Source organism: Drosophila busckii, chromosome 2R (genome assembly GCF_011750605.1).
Source record: "Drosophila busckii strain San Diego stock center, stock number 13000-0081.31 chromosome 2R, ASM1175060v1, whole genome shotgun sequence".
Classification (NCBI taxonomy): domain Eukaryota; kingdom Metazoa; phylum Arthropoda; class Insecta; order Diptera; family Drosophilidae; genus Drosophila; species Drosophila busckii.
The window spans coordinates 11,166,314-11,183,984 of NC_046605.1; the positions used below are offsets into that span (position 1 = coordinate 11,166,314).

The following is a 17,671-nucleotide window of genomic DNA, read 5'->3' on the forward strand; positions in this document are numbered from 1 at the left end:
CGTAGTTAAATTAGCTAGTAACTGCTTAGGGCATATTGTAGGCAGGAAACTCTCTCTTAAAGCTTGTTGTGTTTCTCTTTTATGCTCAAAGCGCTATGTGTGTTTTTTTCGTTTTTCTCTCTTTCGATCAACGACGCGTGCGCGCTCTTTGTCTGCAACTAACGGCAGATTTAAAGCCCAGTGTGCGAAGAAAATCCAGACGATCAATGGCAATGCAGCAACAGCAGCAGCAGCAGCGTCAACAAACATTTACGCCAATTGTCACCAATACCAACAACACGCACACAACAATCACCAACACCAATGCACAGTCTTCTTCTTCCTACTGCTCATTACACGTGTGTACAACCTGCGGTCGCAAATATCAAACGTTATCAACATTAACACGTCATATGCGTAAAGAGTGCAATCAACCAAAGCAATTTGTATGCAATCTATGCGGACGTGGCTTTCACTATAATTTCAAGCTGCAAGATCATTATCTACACACACACAAGCTGAGTGAGAAACGCACTTGAAAAAAACAATTATTTAAATTGTAGCAAAACAAAATAAATAAATAAGCATTAAGTTAAATTATGCGTGGCGTCTTTAAGAGCTTTTTTCACTAGTTAGCAGCAGCAGCAGCAGCAGCAGCGCTTAGGCTACTTGATTGTACTTTTGACTTTTTGCTAAGCTGTCGTTCTCTGCTCTCTTTATCTCTCCCTCTCTCTTTGGTATGCAGTGCGTGCTGGCAGACGCCGCAATCTTGCTCACTCTCAATTGGAGTTCACACGCAACAAGTCCAGGCGTAAGCGCAAATTGTTAACAACTCGCAGGTAAATTCGCACTCTCTTTTTCACGCTCTCTTTTTGTATGCAAGCCATTTGTTGAGCGCCATTCTCTCTCTCTTTTGCTGTTGTTCTTTAGAGTTGCAGCCAGCAGCGCAGCCGCCGCCGACGAGCCGAACTCCTCCCATGCTGTTGCGCCCTTTGTATGTCAAACTTGCGGTCGCAAATATCAAGTGTTGGGCACTTTGACGCGTCATATGCGCAAAGAGTGCAATCAGCCCAAGAAATATGTTTGCCGCATGTGCGGACGTGGCTTTCATTATAATTTCAAGCTGCAAGATCATTATTATTATGTGCACAAGGGCGTAATGAAGCCGTAGAAAGAACGCAGAGAAATTTAAGTTACTACAAATGCATAAATAATTGTTTTATAAAATAAATAAAGTTAACTACAAAGCGAGCTGTTTGTTGTTGAGAGCTTTAGGTTGCGAAAAGTTATTGCGATTTGTTGTTGAGCTTGAGGTTTCTAATTTCATTTTTTAATTAAAGTTAAGAGAGCGACGAGCTGTAAAGTTCTCTTTTGCTGTTGAGTTTGTCGTCGTGCCTTGCCAGCACCAGAATTTTGTTAGCTATGCCTTTATTTTTTAGTTATTGCTCTCTCTCTCTCTCTCTGTCTGACTTGCCATTTGCATACCAATTATCATTGCAGATCTGTTTGATTATGGCTTAAGTCAAACGCTTTACTACGAACAAGAACTAGACGCTTTACCGTTATATGTGCCAACTGTGCGACGCAGCAAACTGCGCGCCACGCGTAAACGAAGAAATGCCAAATTAATGCTGCCGCCGTCAGCTGCTACGCCAGCAGCGCCGCAGCTGCGCAGCCAATCGGCTGGAACTTTGGCGCGAGCTGCAGCGCAGCGTGACGATGGCAAGTTGCAGTGCCCGCAGTGCCCCAATGCGTATACGCGTCAATCAGCGCTGAAGCGGCACATTGAGTTTGAATGCGGCATGTTGCAGAATTTTCGTTGTTCGGTTTGTGATGCGGGCTTTAAGCGCAAAGATTCATTGCATCGTCATTGCAAGATCAAGAAGCATATTTCCAGATATATGATTTAGTTTTGCCAACCATTCATTCCGCTGTCTATATTTTTATATATATTGAAAGGCCAAAAATAAAATTGCGTATACTTAATATATATTTCTTTTAAAATAAGCACAACACTAACAATAACAGACGTACGACCAAAAAGTTCCCATCAACCAAAGTTTTTATATGAAAAAATTTCAATTGTTTTTGCCTGCGCTCGTTGCCTGCCCCGCCCCCTACCCAAACCAAGCGCTACTTACACACATACAAGCAACACACATCACACACACACACGCGTGCAGCTTTTTCATTTCTTAATCCTTGCTCTTGACTTTTGTCTGCAGCGTCTCTTTGATCTCTCTCTCTCTCTCTTGTCTGCTCTCTTTTTATAACTGTTCACTTTTTCTCTTAAGTGCGCTGCGGCTGTGTGAATTTAATATTTTTATTGCCTGTTTGAAATTTGTTTTTGTTTGAACAACAAGAAAAGAAATTAATGCATATTAAAATAAATTAATTTATTAATTTTATTACAACAATTTAAAAACTTAACAAAATTTAAAAACAATTTAATGCTTATGCGCCTTAAAAATTTAATTGTTACGCATTTTGTTAACCAACAAACAAACAAAACTAATCAAATTGCTTGTTTTGAAGAAAAAGCATGAGAAATAACTAAAGCTAAATTAAATTTTTATATATTTAAATGCCTAAACATATCGAAAAAAACGTTGAACCAACAAAAAACAAAAACAAATTTCAGACTTTCAACACAACAACAATTGCAACAAGCTGCAGGATGATTGCAACAATGATGAAATGCATTTTAACAACGAACAATCGACGCATATGTTTAAATTATATGCAACGCAGTTTGATGAATTTAAAACGCTGCTAGGCGCGACCACAAATGTTGCTGCTGCTGGCGGCGGCGCTGGCGTCAGCGTCGGCGTCAGTCAGGAGGAGAATTTCACTTGCCCGCAATGTTATCGCACTTATCGTCGCCATGGCACGTTGCGTCGCCATTTGCGGCAAGAATGTGGCAAGGGCAAGTCGATGGTTTGCTCTGTGTGCGGGCATCGCACCAAGCGTGCGGATCATTTGCGTCAACATGTGCGCAAGAAGCATCCAGAGATTGCCATGCGTTTGCTCTTCAAGCGACAGCAGCGTGCTGCAGTCAAAGCAGCAGCCACAACAGCAGCAGCTGACGGCGATATTGTTGATCTCGATATGCTGGATGATGAGCAGGAGCAGCAGCAGCAACAGCAACCAGCACAAGAAACTTTTGTAGTTGATGACGATGAGGATGTGTTGGATGATGATGAGCTTGAGGCGTCGTCGTCGTCGCCTGCTGCTGCCGCCGCCAATCGCAGTTACTATCAGCAGCAGCTGCATCAGCAGGCGCTGCAGCAGCTACAAGCGCAGCTGCAACAGCAGCAACAATTGCAGGTGCTGGCAGCAGCAGCAGCCGTAGCTGAAGACGCAGCAGCAGCAACATCCACCAATTGTTAGTTCGCATTGGCGCGTGTGTATCAAAAGACGGCAACTTATTTAATTGTGTGTAACTTGACTAACTAAAATTAACCAAAGAGCGCGCTCAGCCCCTCCCCACAAAACTTCAAACTTTACTCGGCTTTGTCCTTTGTGCAAATTTTTTACATTCACAATTTGCATTTCTCTCGTATTTTCATTTTTATATACAAATCGATATTTATTTCCAGCAACGAAAAATCAAAAACAAGTTAAACTAATATTATTTTAAAAATAATGTATAATAACTTAAACCAAAACTAAATTAGTTATTAAATGCAAATGCAATAATAAATAAAATTTTTTATATACAGAAATACCTCGAAATGTGTTTTTCAATTTTTTATCAAAACATGCATGTTATTTATCACGCACACACACACACACATACACTATGAAAACAACATAATATTAACTTGAATTGTTTATTATTTAATTTATCATATACATATATATACATATATTTTCCAAACTGGTAAATAACCTAATTTAAAAAAAAAATTTAATGTACAATGCGGTGCAAAAGTTACGCGATTCCAATGTTGAATTAAGCTTGCAGAGTTTGCTGCTTAAAATAAATAAGTTAAATTTTAAATTTTTTAAATTGCTGCTTCACTCTGCCAGTTTAAGTCAGCAATATATTTTTTTTAATTGGCGTACGGCGCGTTACTTTAATTTATAATTTCTGCTCTATATAACAATTAACTTTTGTATGTGAGAGATAGCTGTAAATTTAGTCAAAGCCCAACAACAAAACACACACAAAAACACACAAAAAAATTAAAGTGCAATATTTGAGCTGCAAGAAATCAACAAACCAAAAAATCAAACCAATTCTTGCAGATTTAAGGACGTTGTACTGTAATTTTGCGACGGCTGTTGTGGCGGCGGCTGCCAGCAAAGTGCGACCAACAGCAGCAGCAGCAGAGAACAGCAGCAGCAACTGCAGCAGCAGCAACAACAGTCAGACAGCAGCAGCAGCAGCAGCGACAGCGACAGCAGCAGCAACAAATTTGACAGAAATGCGTGAAATTTATGAACCAGAAATAACAATACGTAGAATGTACAAATGTGGCAATAATAATAATATTGAAGCGAATGCAACAGGCACACACAACAGCAGCAGCAGCAGCAACAACAACAACAACAGTCATAGCAACAAGTTGCAATGCAGCGCCAGCAATTGCAGCGGCTGTCAAATCAGCGCAGCAGCAGCTTCATATCAATTTGCTAATTTATTAAGCACTAGCATATTGCTGCCAGCAGCAGCCAAAACAGCGCGTTGCAGCAGCAACAATAACAACAACAACAACAACAACAGCAACAGCAACAATCAATTGTTAAAACTTAGCGCCAATAAAAAGTCGAGCGTACAATTATTTCATTGCGAATTTTGCAATTTCAATTGCAGCTGGCGCTACGATTTGAAATTACATTTGCGACAAAAACATGGCATACATCAGCTAAAGAAATCATAGATTATATAGTTGCCATAGCTTAGCTATGCGCATTTGTTGTCGCTGTTGTTTGTGCATGTTGCGCAGCCTTCGAAAATTGTATATAACTCATTATAATAATAATTGCAGCAGCTAGCAAAAAAGTTAAATATATGTGTAACAATTATTTATTGAAATGGTCAACACTCTTTTATTTTTATATTTAAATAAACACAATTAAGTTAAATTCAATTAGTTACTTTTGTATGTAAATTTGTCATTTGTTTTTTAAAGTAATTTAGTTGTATTTTGTTTTTTTTTTTTTTAGTAAAAATTGTTTAAATGTAGTTTTTAGTTTTTTTGCAATTTGTAAACGTTGTTTGTATAAATTTGAGACTTCAACTTTCAACCAAAAGAAATTTTTTAAGCTAAGTTTAAGTTTAAGAGTGAGCTTTATATTTGTTTAAGTCTATATAATAATCGGCAAAACTTGCGTTTTATAATTTTTCACACAATGTTTTTTATTTTTCTTTTCATTTTCATTTCATACACAAAAAAAAATTAAAAACATAACATACCCATCAACACACATAAAATTAACTAAAACATAAAACGCACGCGCACACACACACACACACACATACAAAATTGCAAACAACGTAGAGCAACTGAAATTTGACTTTGGTGGGCACAGCGTGTTTGGCAGCGATAATCTGTTGGATCAGCATGGCGGCGGCCTGGACAGCGGCGAGCGTTTCCCCTGCGCCGTATGTGGCAAGAGCTACCTGCGCAAGCGGCATCTGCAGCGTCACATGCGCGACGAGTGCATCGGCATACCGCCGCGCTTCAATTGTGAGTTCTGCAGCTCGCGCTTCAGACGCAAGTATCACATGGTGCGTCATCTGATCTCCAAGCATGGCATACCCTCGGCCATAGCGCAGCAGACCACAGGCAGTGGCAGCAGATCGAGCAGCGGCAGCTCCACACGCAACTCGGAGCTGAAACTATTGAGCGGTTCGGCTGCTGCTGCTGCTGCTGTGGGTCATAGCGACAGCGCCAGCGTGGGCAGCGCTGGTTCACACAATGGCTGCGACAGTCCCATACCGGAGAATCTATCGCTGCGCAAGGAGCACTACGAACGCGATGAGAACTCGCGCTGCAATTCGCCGTTGCCGCCGCATTTGGTTAACATACCCACCTATGGACTAACTGGCGCCATAACTGCCATATCAGCTGCTGCTGCTGTTGTCGAAGAGCAGGCAGCAGCAGCAGCAGCAGCAGCCGCGGCGGCAGCAGCAGCAGCAGCAGCCAACAACAATGCGGCGGACGCAGAAGCTGCCGTCGTCATCAAGCCGGAGCCGCTTACCCCTGGCAAAGCAGCAGCGCACAATTTGCTGGACGAGGAATGGAACATGAAGCTTGGCCTGCAAATTATTTCAAACTCATTGCTCAAGGAGCGTCTAATGAACACAATGCCATTTGCATACAACAATAACTAATTACAATTTTTATATTATAAACTTATGAACCAAAGCAACATATTTGACTTTTTTATACTTAAGCTTGCTTATATTTAATTTTGTACTTTTCGTCGCTCAACAGCTCAACACATTTTTCTAAAACGCAACTCAGCACATTCCAGCAACTACAATATTTATATTTTTTATTTTAATTTAAACTGCGTGCGTAGTCAGCAACGCACTCAAAGCTAACTATGCTAGCCAAAGGGTATTTCATAGTCGTGCCTTTAGTTTGTTTTTTAAACTCATGCACATAAATAAACAATTTAGTTGTTGCTGCTTAAGTTAATTATTGATTTAAATTTGGATTTGCTATGCAACCAAGACGTATTTAAAAAAATCTCAAATACTAAACAACCCCAAAAAAAATCGACATATTTAAAGTTAAGCGCAATTTCCAAATGCCACCAAACTGTATACCTAAAATTATTTATATATTTTAGCTGTGTATGTGAATTATTTAAAATAAACTATATATTTTCTATATGTATATAATTTAAATGACGTGCGTTTCAACCAAATTAACTGAATAAAGCGAATTTGATAGCTGCAAAACTTTTTTTTTATATTTATTGTTTTTTTAGCTGGCTATTATTATTATTTTTGATTGCTGTCAACTTTTGTGTTTTTGCTTGCAAACGAAAATTTGTTGTACAGAGAATTTCACTAACCTATTTTTATTACTAAATTTCTTTTAGATAAAAACTTCTCTACTCTACCTATGGTTACTTGGGCTGCAAGCAACACACATGAACTACTACTACTTCTACTACTACTACTATCTATGTATGTGTAATATCTGTTACTTACACACATATCTATATAACTATATGCTACTACTGTCTGCGTCTTCTACTATATAAATATTTTTTTTTGAAAAACTATAATTTAAATTATACATATGGGTGCTTAATTGTTCTAGCTGCACGCACACAAGCAAACAAACGCATAGCAGCAACGCCTAAATGCAGACTACAGTTTGTGTTTGTTTGTTTCTGTGCTACTTTTTGTGTCTTGTTCTATGCGCTTCTCACACAAAAACAAAAAAAACAACTCATTTATTCTTACTATACTTTTAAAATATATACAAATGTATTTGTGTGTTTTATTCAATATAATAAACTTCTTAACACTCGATGTTTTTTTTCTGAACAACTGTTCCAAACAGTTTGTGCTATATTTATATAATGTACATGTGGGTTATATATTTTTTTGTGGGCAGGCACGCTAATTTAAGTTTTTTATTTATGCTTACCGTCAATTTTATTGTATATGTGTTATATGTTTTGGAATGTATTTAAGCTTTTTATTTTAAAGTAGTATAACTTGCTCAAAGAAAGTTCAAAAAACAACAGTCATAAGCATAAGTCATTATAATATTAAATCATTTACATTATATATTAAATTATATTAAATCATTTACACACACACACACACACACAATCACACACTTCATTTACACTTTGTGTTGTGCTGTGCTGTTCTCTTCCCCCCTCTCTCTCGCTCTGCTGTGGCTCCCTACATATTTTTTGCAGATTTTGTACTCACCTGGTATCAACATGCTTGCGATCAATGTGGCAAATCCTACAAGACACGCAAAAGTTTAAGTCGCCATCGCCGCTTCGAGTGTCGCTTCACCACCGAACGTCCAATTTTCCAATGTCCCAGCTGCAATTACGCGGCCAAGCGCAGCGACAATCTAACCAAACATATTAAAACGCATTTTGCCAAAATGAAAAAGGATTTTCTACCCCTGGCATTCCAAATGCAATCGGCCAGCATACAAACCAAATGGGAAACGGCATAAACCTAAACTTCATTGATTGATTTCATTTGTTTAAACTAAGTTTTTTAAGTTTACTTGAAGCTGCTCAGCAACGCACAAAGTGTGTACTGAATTGAAATTTGCTGCAGTCACACTTGCTAAAGTTTATATTTGTTTTTGTTTTATTTAAACTTTCACTTTTGTACGCTTATTTTTGTGCGCCAATTTGCATGCGCATAAATTTGCAAATTTATGCAAATTTTATGCGCCGCTTAAGTTTTTGTGTTTTTTTTATTTTCTGTGCGTTGCATTTGAGTTCGCGCCCCAAAGCCAAAAATGCAAACTCATTTGCTACATTTGTTAGTCACATAAGTTTTATATATACTCAACTATTTTAACTTTTTTAACATATAAGCAAAAAACAAGTCCAAAGCAACAAAACTAAGTCAAAACATTTTTTGAAAAGAATTTTCTATAAACTACTGAGAGTAGTAAGAGGCACTTTTGTAAACTAACATTCCTAAAAGCGCAAAAATATAAAAAAAAATATATATTTATAAAGGCAACGCCTTAAGCATTAAGCTTAAGTTTTATATTTAGTGCAGAGCTGTAAATTGTAAGTTCCTTTTTGCTAGCTTAAACAAAAAAAAAAAAAACTCAAGTCAACAAATGCAACCAAACAGTACAATTCAAAGCAAATAGTTCAAATATATACAGCCAAAATATAAAGCAGTCAATTTTGTATACTAAAGTTAAAGCAGCTGAAATCGCATATTGCTGAGCTTAACCAGTTATAGTTAAAGTTTATACAGTTATATACACACACACATATACATTTGTTGTGAGCGAAAATTTTGATAAGCTATAGAATTAGTTTTGAAAGTCCAATCTAGTCATCTACACATACATATACACATACACATACATATATATATTTTCATAATATTTATAAAAAACTATTTTTATACATACTTTTTATACATTTTTCTATATAACGCTATTTTTTGTATGTAACTGAAATAAAATTGTAAACAAAAAATTTGTGTGCAGCTTTAGTTATTGTTATGCAGCTAGCGGGTTATTTATTAAGCTATTACTAAACATGTTTCATTACAGCATATATATACTATATATATCATCATACACAGCCGCCCACTCATTAAAAAAAACCAAAAAAGTAGCGCCAACAACAAAATGCCAACAACAACTCGCTGCACTTTGCATCCAGCATCAAAATCTCAGCCTCATGCTTCATCAACAACACAAAAAAAAATACCAAAAAATCAAACCACAAACTAACTGTAAATATTACAACAAACATTTAATTTTTTAATTTAATTTAATTAACTTTTAACAGCCAAAAACAGAACTTGTTACTTTTTCTCGATGTTAGTCAAGCAGCGTTGCTGTTTAAATTAAATTTATATATAATACATATGTTTAAAACAACACGTTAACTTGTATTTGTTTGTTGCTCTTTATGTTTATAGCGCCTGGAAGTTACGCCTCCAACTCCAGCCAAACGCCGCCACCCACGAGCAGCTCAGCTCATGCGCTTATACGTGATTATTGGTATGAGCTTAAGTTTTCGGATTTATTCAAGTTCATAAATCCCGATGGACGCTATCAGTGCCCTAGATTTAATTGCCTCAAGAGCTACAAAGATGCCAGCTCCTTGCAACGACATATCAGGTAAGTTTATAAGCTATATATATCTGATTGATATGGTGTGACTGTTTATTGAATTTGTTGTTTATGTGCTGCGTCTTCTCTCAACTCTTTTTAACTTTAGATATGAATGTGGTGGACAAAAAAAATTTCGCTGTCTGATGTGCGGCAAAGCATTTTCACAAAGCTCCCACCTAAAGCGGCACCTTGAGTCCGGTGTCTGTGTCAAATATTACTTATGAGATAATGTTTTCTTTAAAATCAAATAGAATAAGCGTTATGCGCCACATTTTGTTGAGCAAAACCAAAACAACAACAACAACAACAAAATAACAAACAATACAATGAACAAATTGTAACTAACAGCAACAGCAGCAACAACAATAAGAACAACAAAATGAACAAAAAACACAGTTAAAAAATTTATATAGAGCATAACAATTAGTTAAAGTATAACAAAATGAACAACAATTACAAATAACAACAACAAAACGAATTTATTGGATGCCACATCATTTATGAAAACAAAAAATATATAAAAAAACAACTAAAACTTAACAAAGTATAAGCCCATATACACTATATATATATATGTAGTATTTACAAAAACATGTAACGAAGAAGCAGCAACAACAGTTAGTTAAACAAATACACAGCGTAGCTAAATATAAAAAAACATATATTATATTATATGTATAGCTGCAGTCAGTGAAACATTTTATAGAATTTTAGTAAAATGAAAAAAACAAAAACTACAAAAAAATATAGTTAAATGTATAAAATATAATTGAGAGGCCGTAACATTATAATTATAAAAAACACGTTATATACAGATGCAAAGGAAGCTAAGAGCAAAAAAACAATTTTAGTCAAACTAACCAAAACTACGTAATTTTAGTCTAAAATTAAACACACACAGAGCAACAACTTAGTGAAATTAACAACATTTAAAAAACAAACACACACACTATACACATAACAAAAACGTACTGTGTTTATTTGTTGCCAAATATATAACTATATATTTATAAAAATTAAAAACAAAAACTTTAAAGAAGCTAAAAGCCATAAACTAATTACAAAAGTACACACAACAGCAACAACAACACAGCAAATTGTATGTTATGTTATATATATGTATGAGAAAAAATGTATATTACCGTTATTGTTGCTATATACAGGCATATTATGTATGTTAACTGTTGTTATCTAGTGTGAGCGCAAGAACAAAAAACTTGTTTTTAGTTAGTTACATAGAGGCCAAAAAACGATTTGTTAGTTCACAGAACAAATGAAACACACACATATAAACAAAAAAACATATATATAAATATATATATATTTAATTGCTATGTTAGCAAATAATGAAACATTTTGTTGTCTGTTGTTGCAATAAGCCAAAAGTTTAATGTTTATTAACAAAATGCATACTCCATAGCATGTGTGGCAGCATTGAATGCATGTGTGTATGTGTGCGTGTGTGTGTGTATGTGTGCCATTCAGCGTAAACTCCACCAAATATAAAAATACAATTTTTGTATGCAAAAAAAAATTTATAAACTCAGCGGTCAACTAAATGAAATTATTAATTCAATGCTGCCTCGCCATAGAGAGAGAAACATATATACATATATACTCAGCAGATTTATTTTTCAAACATACAATTTTAATTTTAACATTAATTTTTGTATTTAACCAAGTACAATAATAACAATAATAGCGAAACAAGTTTGTTATAAAAAACACCAAAATTAAATTCAGTGTAAACAAAATTGCTAAGAGTGCCATTAAAAAAGAAATGTAAACAATTTAAATGTAATTAAATTAAATTATACTACTATATACATAATTGGAGATATATACATATGATGTTGAAGTCAGGCAGTTAAAGTGCAACTAAATAATAACTAGTTAGGGTCTAACATTGTTTTTGTTTTAAATTTTATTTTACATTTTATCTGTTGCACAGCTATAATTTCTTTTACCTTTATTATTGTTTATAACTATAGAACATATAACTGCAATAGTCAACAATTGTAACTCGAATTGAAGCTAGCAAAAATATACACACTTAACAATATATATATATATCTAATATATAATTAAAGCAAATTTACATTACTTGTAAAACAATTGATTGTGCATCAATTTGTTTGTTAATTTGCAACAGTTCAAAAATGAGGCCTTTTATAAATAATCAATTTGTTAACAATTTGTCTTGTGGCGTGCGTGTGTCAATTGTTTAATAGTTAAAATTATTAACCTGCATATAGTTAAAAATAAGCCAAATTTTATAACGCGCTGGACAAATTGTTAAATATAAATATTTTAAATGTGTGCGGGGCTAATGCAATTTAGTTAATTATATTTTTTTTCGTAAGCTGTTACTAAACATATTTGTTAAACTAATTAATTAAGTACTTGTTGCGCGTTAGCTAAATTAAATTAAATTAAATTAATTCTTTGCTTTGTTTCATTGTTAAAGTTTATATAGACTAAACACGTTTATTTAATTTATTATTATCATAATTTTTTATTACATTACATTTTTTGTTGCTTTGTTTTTGGATCTTTTAATTTAGTTGAACGATTTTTGAATAAGCTTCAATTTTGTTCGATTTAAAAGTTAAGTTTTGAAAACTGTTATTGTTAATTATTAAACTATATGTACAAGTATATAAAAAAGAAAAGAACATAGTTTAAAGCTAATTAACAAAAGTTAAACATTAAAAAAATTAAAGCATAACATAAGTTACAAAATAATGAACAAAATATACTCCAAAGAAACCAACCAAAAATATATATACAACACATACATATATATATATACAAATACATATATACAAGGACATATACATGCATAAAAATGAAAACAAGTTTTTAGTAAAAGTGTATTTGGAACAATTAAGATCCACATTTGCCATATTAAAACAGCAAAGTCAAGCCCAATAAAAATTAAAATTAAAAAAGAACAAACAATAAAAAAAATAAGAACAACAACAGGCATGTAATTGTAACAAAAGCGGAATGTTGTTTATTTTTTGTAGCGTAATATTATATTTAAAAATAAAAAACAAAATGAACAAAAAAAGTGTTTATATAAATATATATATACAATATACATATATTTATTGTTAACGTAAATCAAGGAAAAGGCGAAAACAAAAACAATTTATAACAGAAACCAAACTTACATTGACGAAGCTGATATTGTTAGTACCTTAAAAACAAGAACAACAACAAAAACAACAACAATTAATATTATTAATATACATATTATATATATACATATATATAATAATAAAAAATGTAGTTTTAAAACCAACTGATAATGTTATCAAACACGTATGTAAAACATAACAACAACAAACAAAAATGAACAAAACAACATTTGAGATTCTGTTTTTAGACAAAATTTGTGCAAAACGTATGAAGAAGAAGAAGAAGAATAAACAATAATTGTTATATTTTGCGCAATGCATAAAAGTCATTATACATAATAATATGTTTATATACACAAACATGTTTGAACAATTTGTTGAAAGTGCTAACAAAAACAAACAATAAACAAAAACAAAAAAAAAAAACAAAAACCGTAATAAAGATTGATATTGAAATGTTGAAACCCCAAAAAGAACACAAAAAAAATGGAAATGTTTTTTATAGTATTAATTTTATTGAGTGTGGTGCTATATATAAAAATAAGTTAGAAGTCAGGTCAATTGTTAAATTGCTACCGTTATGCATAGTAGACGGTACTACCTGCAACTGTGTGGTGTTTTATCAACAAAATTTAATTTATTTAAATGCTGGTAAGCGTAAAAAGCTATTTAAATTGAGTATTTAGTAAAGTAAATTTAATTGGTTGTACTTTAAAGCTAACGCCTTAACGCTAACGCCTGCTACTGCTTTAACGTTAGTTAATAAATTCATCACATTCATCAGCCAACTTTACTCTTATGTTGTATTTATTATTTTTAGTAGCATATGCTAAGCTATTTGCACATTTATTAACCTATTAACTTTCTTTTTCTGCAACTTTTTTAGAACACAACTGGACGCTTTCAGTTAAGTCGCTTACCACGCTCAACAGGCTGGAGCTGGAGTCCACTAGCCAGTCCAGCGCGCATATTTGTCCGCGTTGCGACAAGGCCTACACCTATAAGAAGAATCTGTCGCGTCATCTGCGCTTCGAGTGCGGTCGCCAGCCCACCGAGCAGTGTCAGCATTGTCAGTATGTGGCACGTTATAAGCACAGCCTCAATATGCACATGAGAACGCAGCATCCGGAGCAGCCCATCACTGGCGCTTTGCAGGCAGCGCGTCACCTCTTCGAGGCAAATAAATTGTGATATCAATTTCATTTATGATGTGTTGTGTGTGTTGTTGTTGTGTGTGTGTGTTGCAAGGTGTGGCGACTCGCTTAGTCATAAGCAAATTGCTATTTTGCTATTTGTAATAATAAAATGCATTTTGTACAAATGAAATGTTGTCTTAATTGATCAGTCTTTAAGCAAAGCGTTCAATTCTATATATTTATATAGGGGCACGGTTTATAATAATTTTTGGCTTTGGTGTTTTTTTTTATTTCATTGTTAACTATTGGTTTTTTTTTTGCATACACACCTTTATGACATTAAACTTAAAGCAGCTAAAAAACATTTGTTTGTTGTTTTTGTCAAATGCAAAATTTTTCATATATTATAATTAAGACTGAAGCAGACGTTTTTGAGCTGTTGAGGGCACTACGAGTTATAGCTGCGGTAAACTTACAATTAACTATTAAAAAAAATAATACTAATGTTTAACTTTTTGTCTTTTGTTGTCATGTCCCACACCCCTTCCCTTTCACCTGCATTTCATTGCAGCAGCCAAGCAAGACAAATCCGAGCAGACTGAGGGCACCCCGGACGAGTTCGAGCTGGACGATTGTCTACTGGAGAGCAACGATATTGTCATTACCCAAAACAAAGATGGATTTGTGCTGCATGTCAAGAAACTGGGCAGCATTGCATCTGCCAAATTGGACACCGATGAGAATTCAACGGCAGCCGTAACTGTCACTGGACCCGCCGGACAACCAACCCAAACGATAACGGAACTTCTAAACGCTGCAGCGCATGCGGAAGTGAAACCCACGTTGACCACGCTGACAAATACGCCCATCAAGTTGCCCTCTTCGGAATGCGGTAAGTGTTTCAAAACTTATTAAAAATATTTTTGCTTTAATTTGTGCATAAAAGTTGCCCAAAAAGTTTAAGCTTAAAAAGCTAAGCAGTTCCTATATTATAAAAAAATATAGTAATCTAAATTGCAAAAAATGTTTAAAAACTTTTGAATTAAAGTTACATTTTTTTTTAACAATAATTGCTTTGATTATAGATTTAAGATTTATCAAAACTATTTCAATTTCAAAATATTATTTAAAAAAATGCTGCGAATTTTTAGCTTGAAGTTCTTTTAACAAAAGTATTTCAGTATTGTTTCGAAATTTTAGCTCTGTCAAAAATAAAGATAAAAGATCTTAAAAATGTTTTGCTTTGAAATTTAAGCTTAACGTTTTATCATGCACACAAAAATTGCTTTGAGTTAAAAGATTTACTAACAAATATATTAAAAAAAATTTATGGCTCACACACACACATAGCGAGCGACATTATGCAGCACCACATGCCTAGACACTGTGTTTAAATTTAATTATATTATTAAGGTCTGCTTGGTATTTTTCGTGAATTGCAATGTAAATTTTAATTAGTAATTTTCTAATTATAACAATTATTATTGAATTAGTGGAATTAGATTCAAATATTTCAAATATTAATGGAATATATTGAAATGAGCATAAATTTATTATTATTTAATTAAAAAAAAATTAAAAGCTGAATTAAGTATAAGTAAACAAGAGCAATTCAAATTTCAAAAACAGACAATGAGCATAACTGAGAGATGTTAGTAATATAAGTGTAACAAAAAGTGTAAAAAAAAAATATTTTTTTTATTTATTATTTATTTATTTATTTATTTAATGTAAACTATTAACATTCGACTATAAAAAAAAATGATTGCAAAAACATTTAGAATTTAAAAATTAAGTTTTTTGTTTATAAATTTTATAAGCTTATAGATTGGGGAGTTTTTATAGTATAAAGTTTTAACTTAACTAATTGCATTACAATTGTTTTGCTTACAGAGCTTATCAACATAAAGAAAATTATACCAACCTCCACCACAATTGCAACACACGGCGGCAACGCTGCTGTGTCCAGCGGCACCACCACCACCACCACCATAATACATCCGCATCATATAATACAACATGTGCCCCAAGAGCAGCAGCAGCAACAGCAGCAGCAAATACAACATCATCAGCCGCAGCAACAAACGCAACAGTTGCATATAACAGAAGTGACATCGCATCACCATCATCAGCAGCAGCAGCAACAGCAGCAGCAGCAGCAGCAACATCATCACCAGCAGTTGGTGCAGGGCGCACAGCAAGTACAAAGCATTATTAATACGCACACTGGTCAGACCATCAATTTGGTGGGTTTGCGCAATGTGCAGATTAGCGAACAGAAGCCGAACATTGGATCGCGCATACGCTACTCGCGTGGCAAGATTATTGCGCCGGCAACCACTGTCAGCAATCTGCAGATTGTGGAGACACACGAGGCCATAACGCATCAGCATCACGAGCTGGCCGATGGCACCAAGTATGAGATTAGCGAAATTGATCTGAACAATCCAAACGCGTCGGCTGCTATTATTAGTGATCTGGTTAAGTATGCGGAAATCGATGACATTGAGCTGCCCGATGGCACCAAAATTGGCATTGGCTTTGCACCCTCCGAAATTACCGAGCACATGCAAGCGAGCGGCGGCGAAACGCACATCACAACCATCGAGCATGAGCCGCATGAGCTGCAAGTGCAGCAGCACGAGCTGACGCAGCTGCAAACGCATCATATACAACATCATCAGAGCAGTGTAGTGGTGGAGCAACAAGAGCAGCAGCAGGAGCAACAGCAGCATCATCATATACAGCTGCAAACTGAAGACGATGACGATGATGATGATGAGGATGATGATGGCACTGGCGTTGAAACGATTATACCTGAGGAGCTGAGTGTGCATGATGCCAGCAAGAGTTACACCATACTCACCACACGTCCCATGAAAGAAGAGTCCGACACTGGCGGCGATCCCAGCGGCATGACCTATGAGCTATCGTTGAGCGACAGCTCCATGGGCGGCTGCGATGATCCCGAATCGCGCTACGTTTGTCGTCATTGTGGCAAAAAGTATCGCTGGAAGTCCACGCTGCGTCGCCACGAGAACGTCGAGTGCGGTGGCAAGGAGCCCTGCCATCCATGCCCCTACTGCACCTACAAGGCCAAGCAGCGTGGCAACTTGGGCGTCCATGTGCGCAAGCATCATCCCGAGAAGCCGCAGCTGGAAAGCAAGCGCGGTCGCAAAATCTAAGGGCAAAACACAAATATGTTGTAGTGAGTACTAGACACACATACAAACAAACACACACACATACACACCTCTTCCCACAACAACATTTAATTATGTTCAACCAGTTTATATATTTCATTTATATACATTTAATATTATTTTTTGCCTATTGCATTGCATTGAATTTTTGTTAATCTATGCAGTTATTTTTTTTTTACTTAGTTGTTGATTAATTGCTTAAGTTCAGACTATATATATATCCAAATACAACAAAACGATTAACTTTTTATATTACTTACAATTACATTACATTTTGAAGTGCATTATATTTTTTCGTCGGGCTTTAATTTATATTTACATACAAACACATACAACTATGTTGAATAATTTAATTTCAAAAATTACAAAAATATATATATTTTTAAAAACATTAT

At 34.8% G+C, this 17,671-nt stretch overlaps 1 protein-coding gene across 22 annotated transcripts in view; it reads left to right on the forward strand.

Annotated features, from left to right (window-relative positions):
- LOC108596018 (longitudinals lacking protein, isoforms N/O/W/X/Y) overlaps positions 1–17,671 on the forward strand; it is a 59,637-nt gene that overhangs the window by 16,502 nt on the left and 25,464 nt on the right. For 3 of the 22 annotated variants that reach the window (XM_017981353.2, XM_017981351.1, XM_017981352.1), the window contains exons 6-7: positions 14,645–14,965; positions 15,967–17,357. The exons of 9 other annotated variants lie outside the window; for them this stretch is intronic. In XM_017981353.2, coding sequence (XP_017836842.1) covers positions 14,645–14,965; positions 15,967–17,258 — 1,613 coding nt within the window. In that variant the 3' untranslated portion in view covers positions 17,259–17,357. Of the gene's footprint in view, positions 1–168; positions 534–724; positions 819–909; positions 1,183–1,479; positions 2,312–4,230; positions 4,980–5,486; positions 6,470–7,041; positions 7,130–7,878; positions 8,166–9,598; positions 9,801–9,900; positions 10,133–13,823; positions 14,144–14,644; positions 14,966–15,966; positions 17,358–17,671 lie in introns of those variants that run through there. 10 more of the 22 variants (XM_017981354.1, XM_017981370.2, XM_017981371.2 and 7 more) reach the window with 10 other exon arrangements.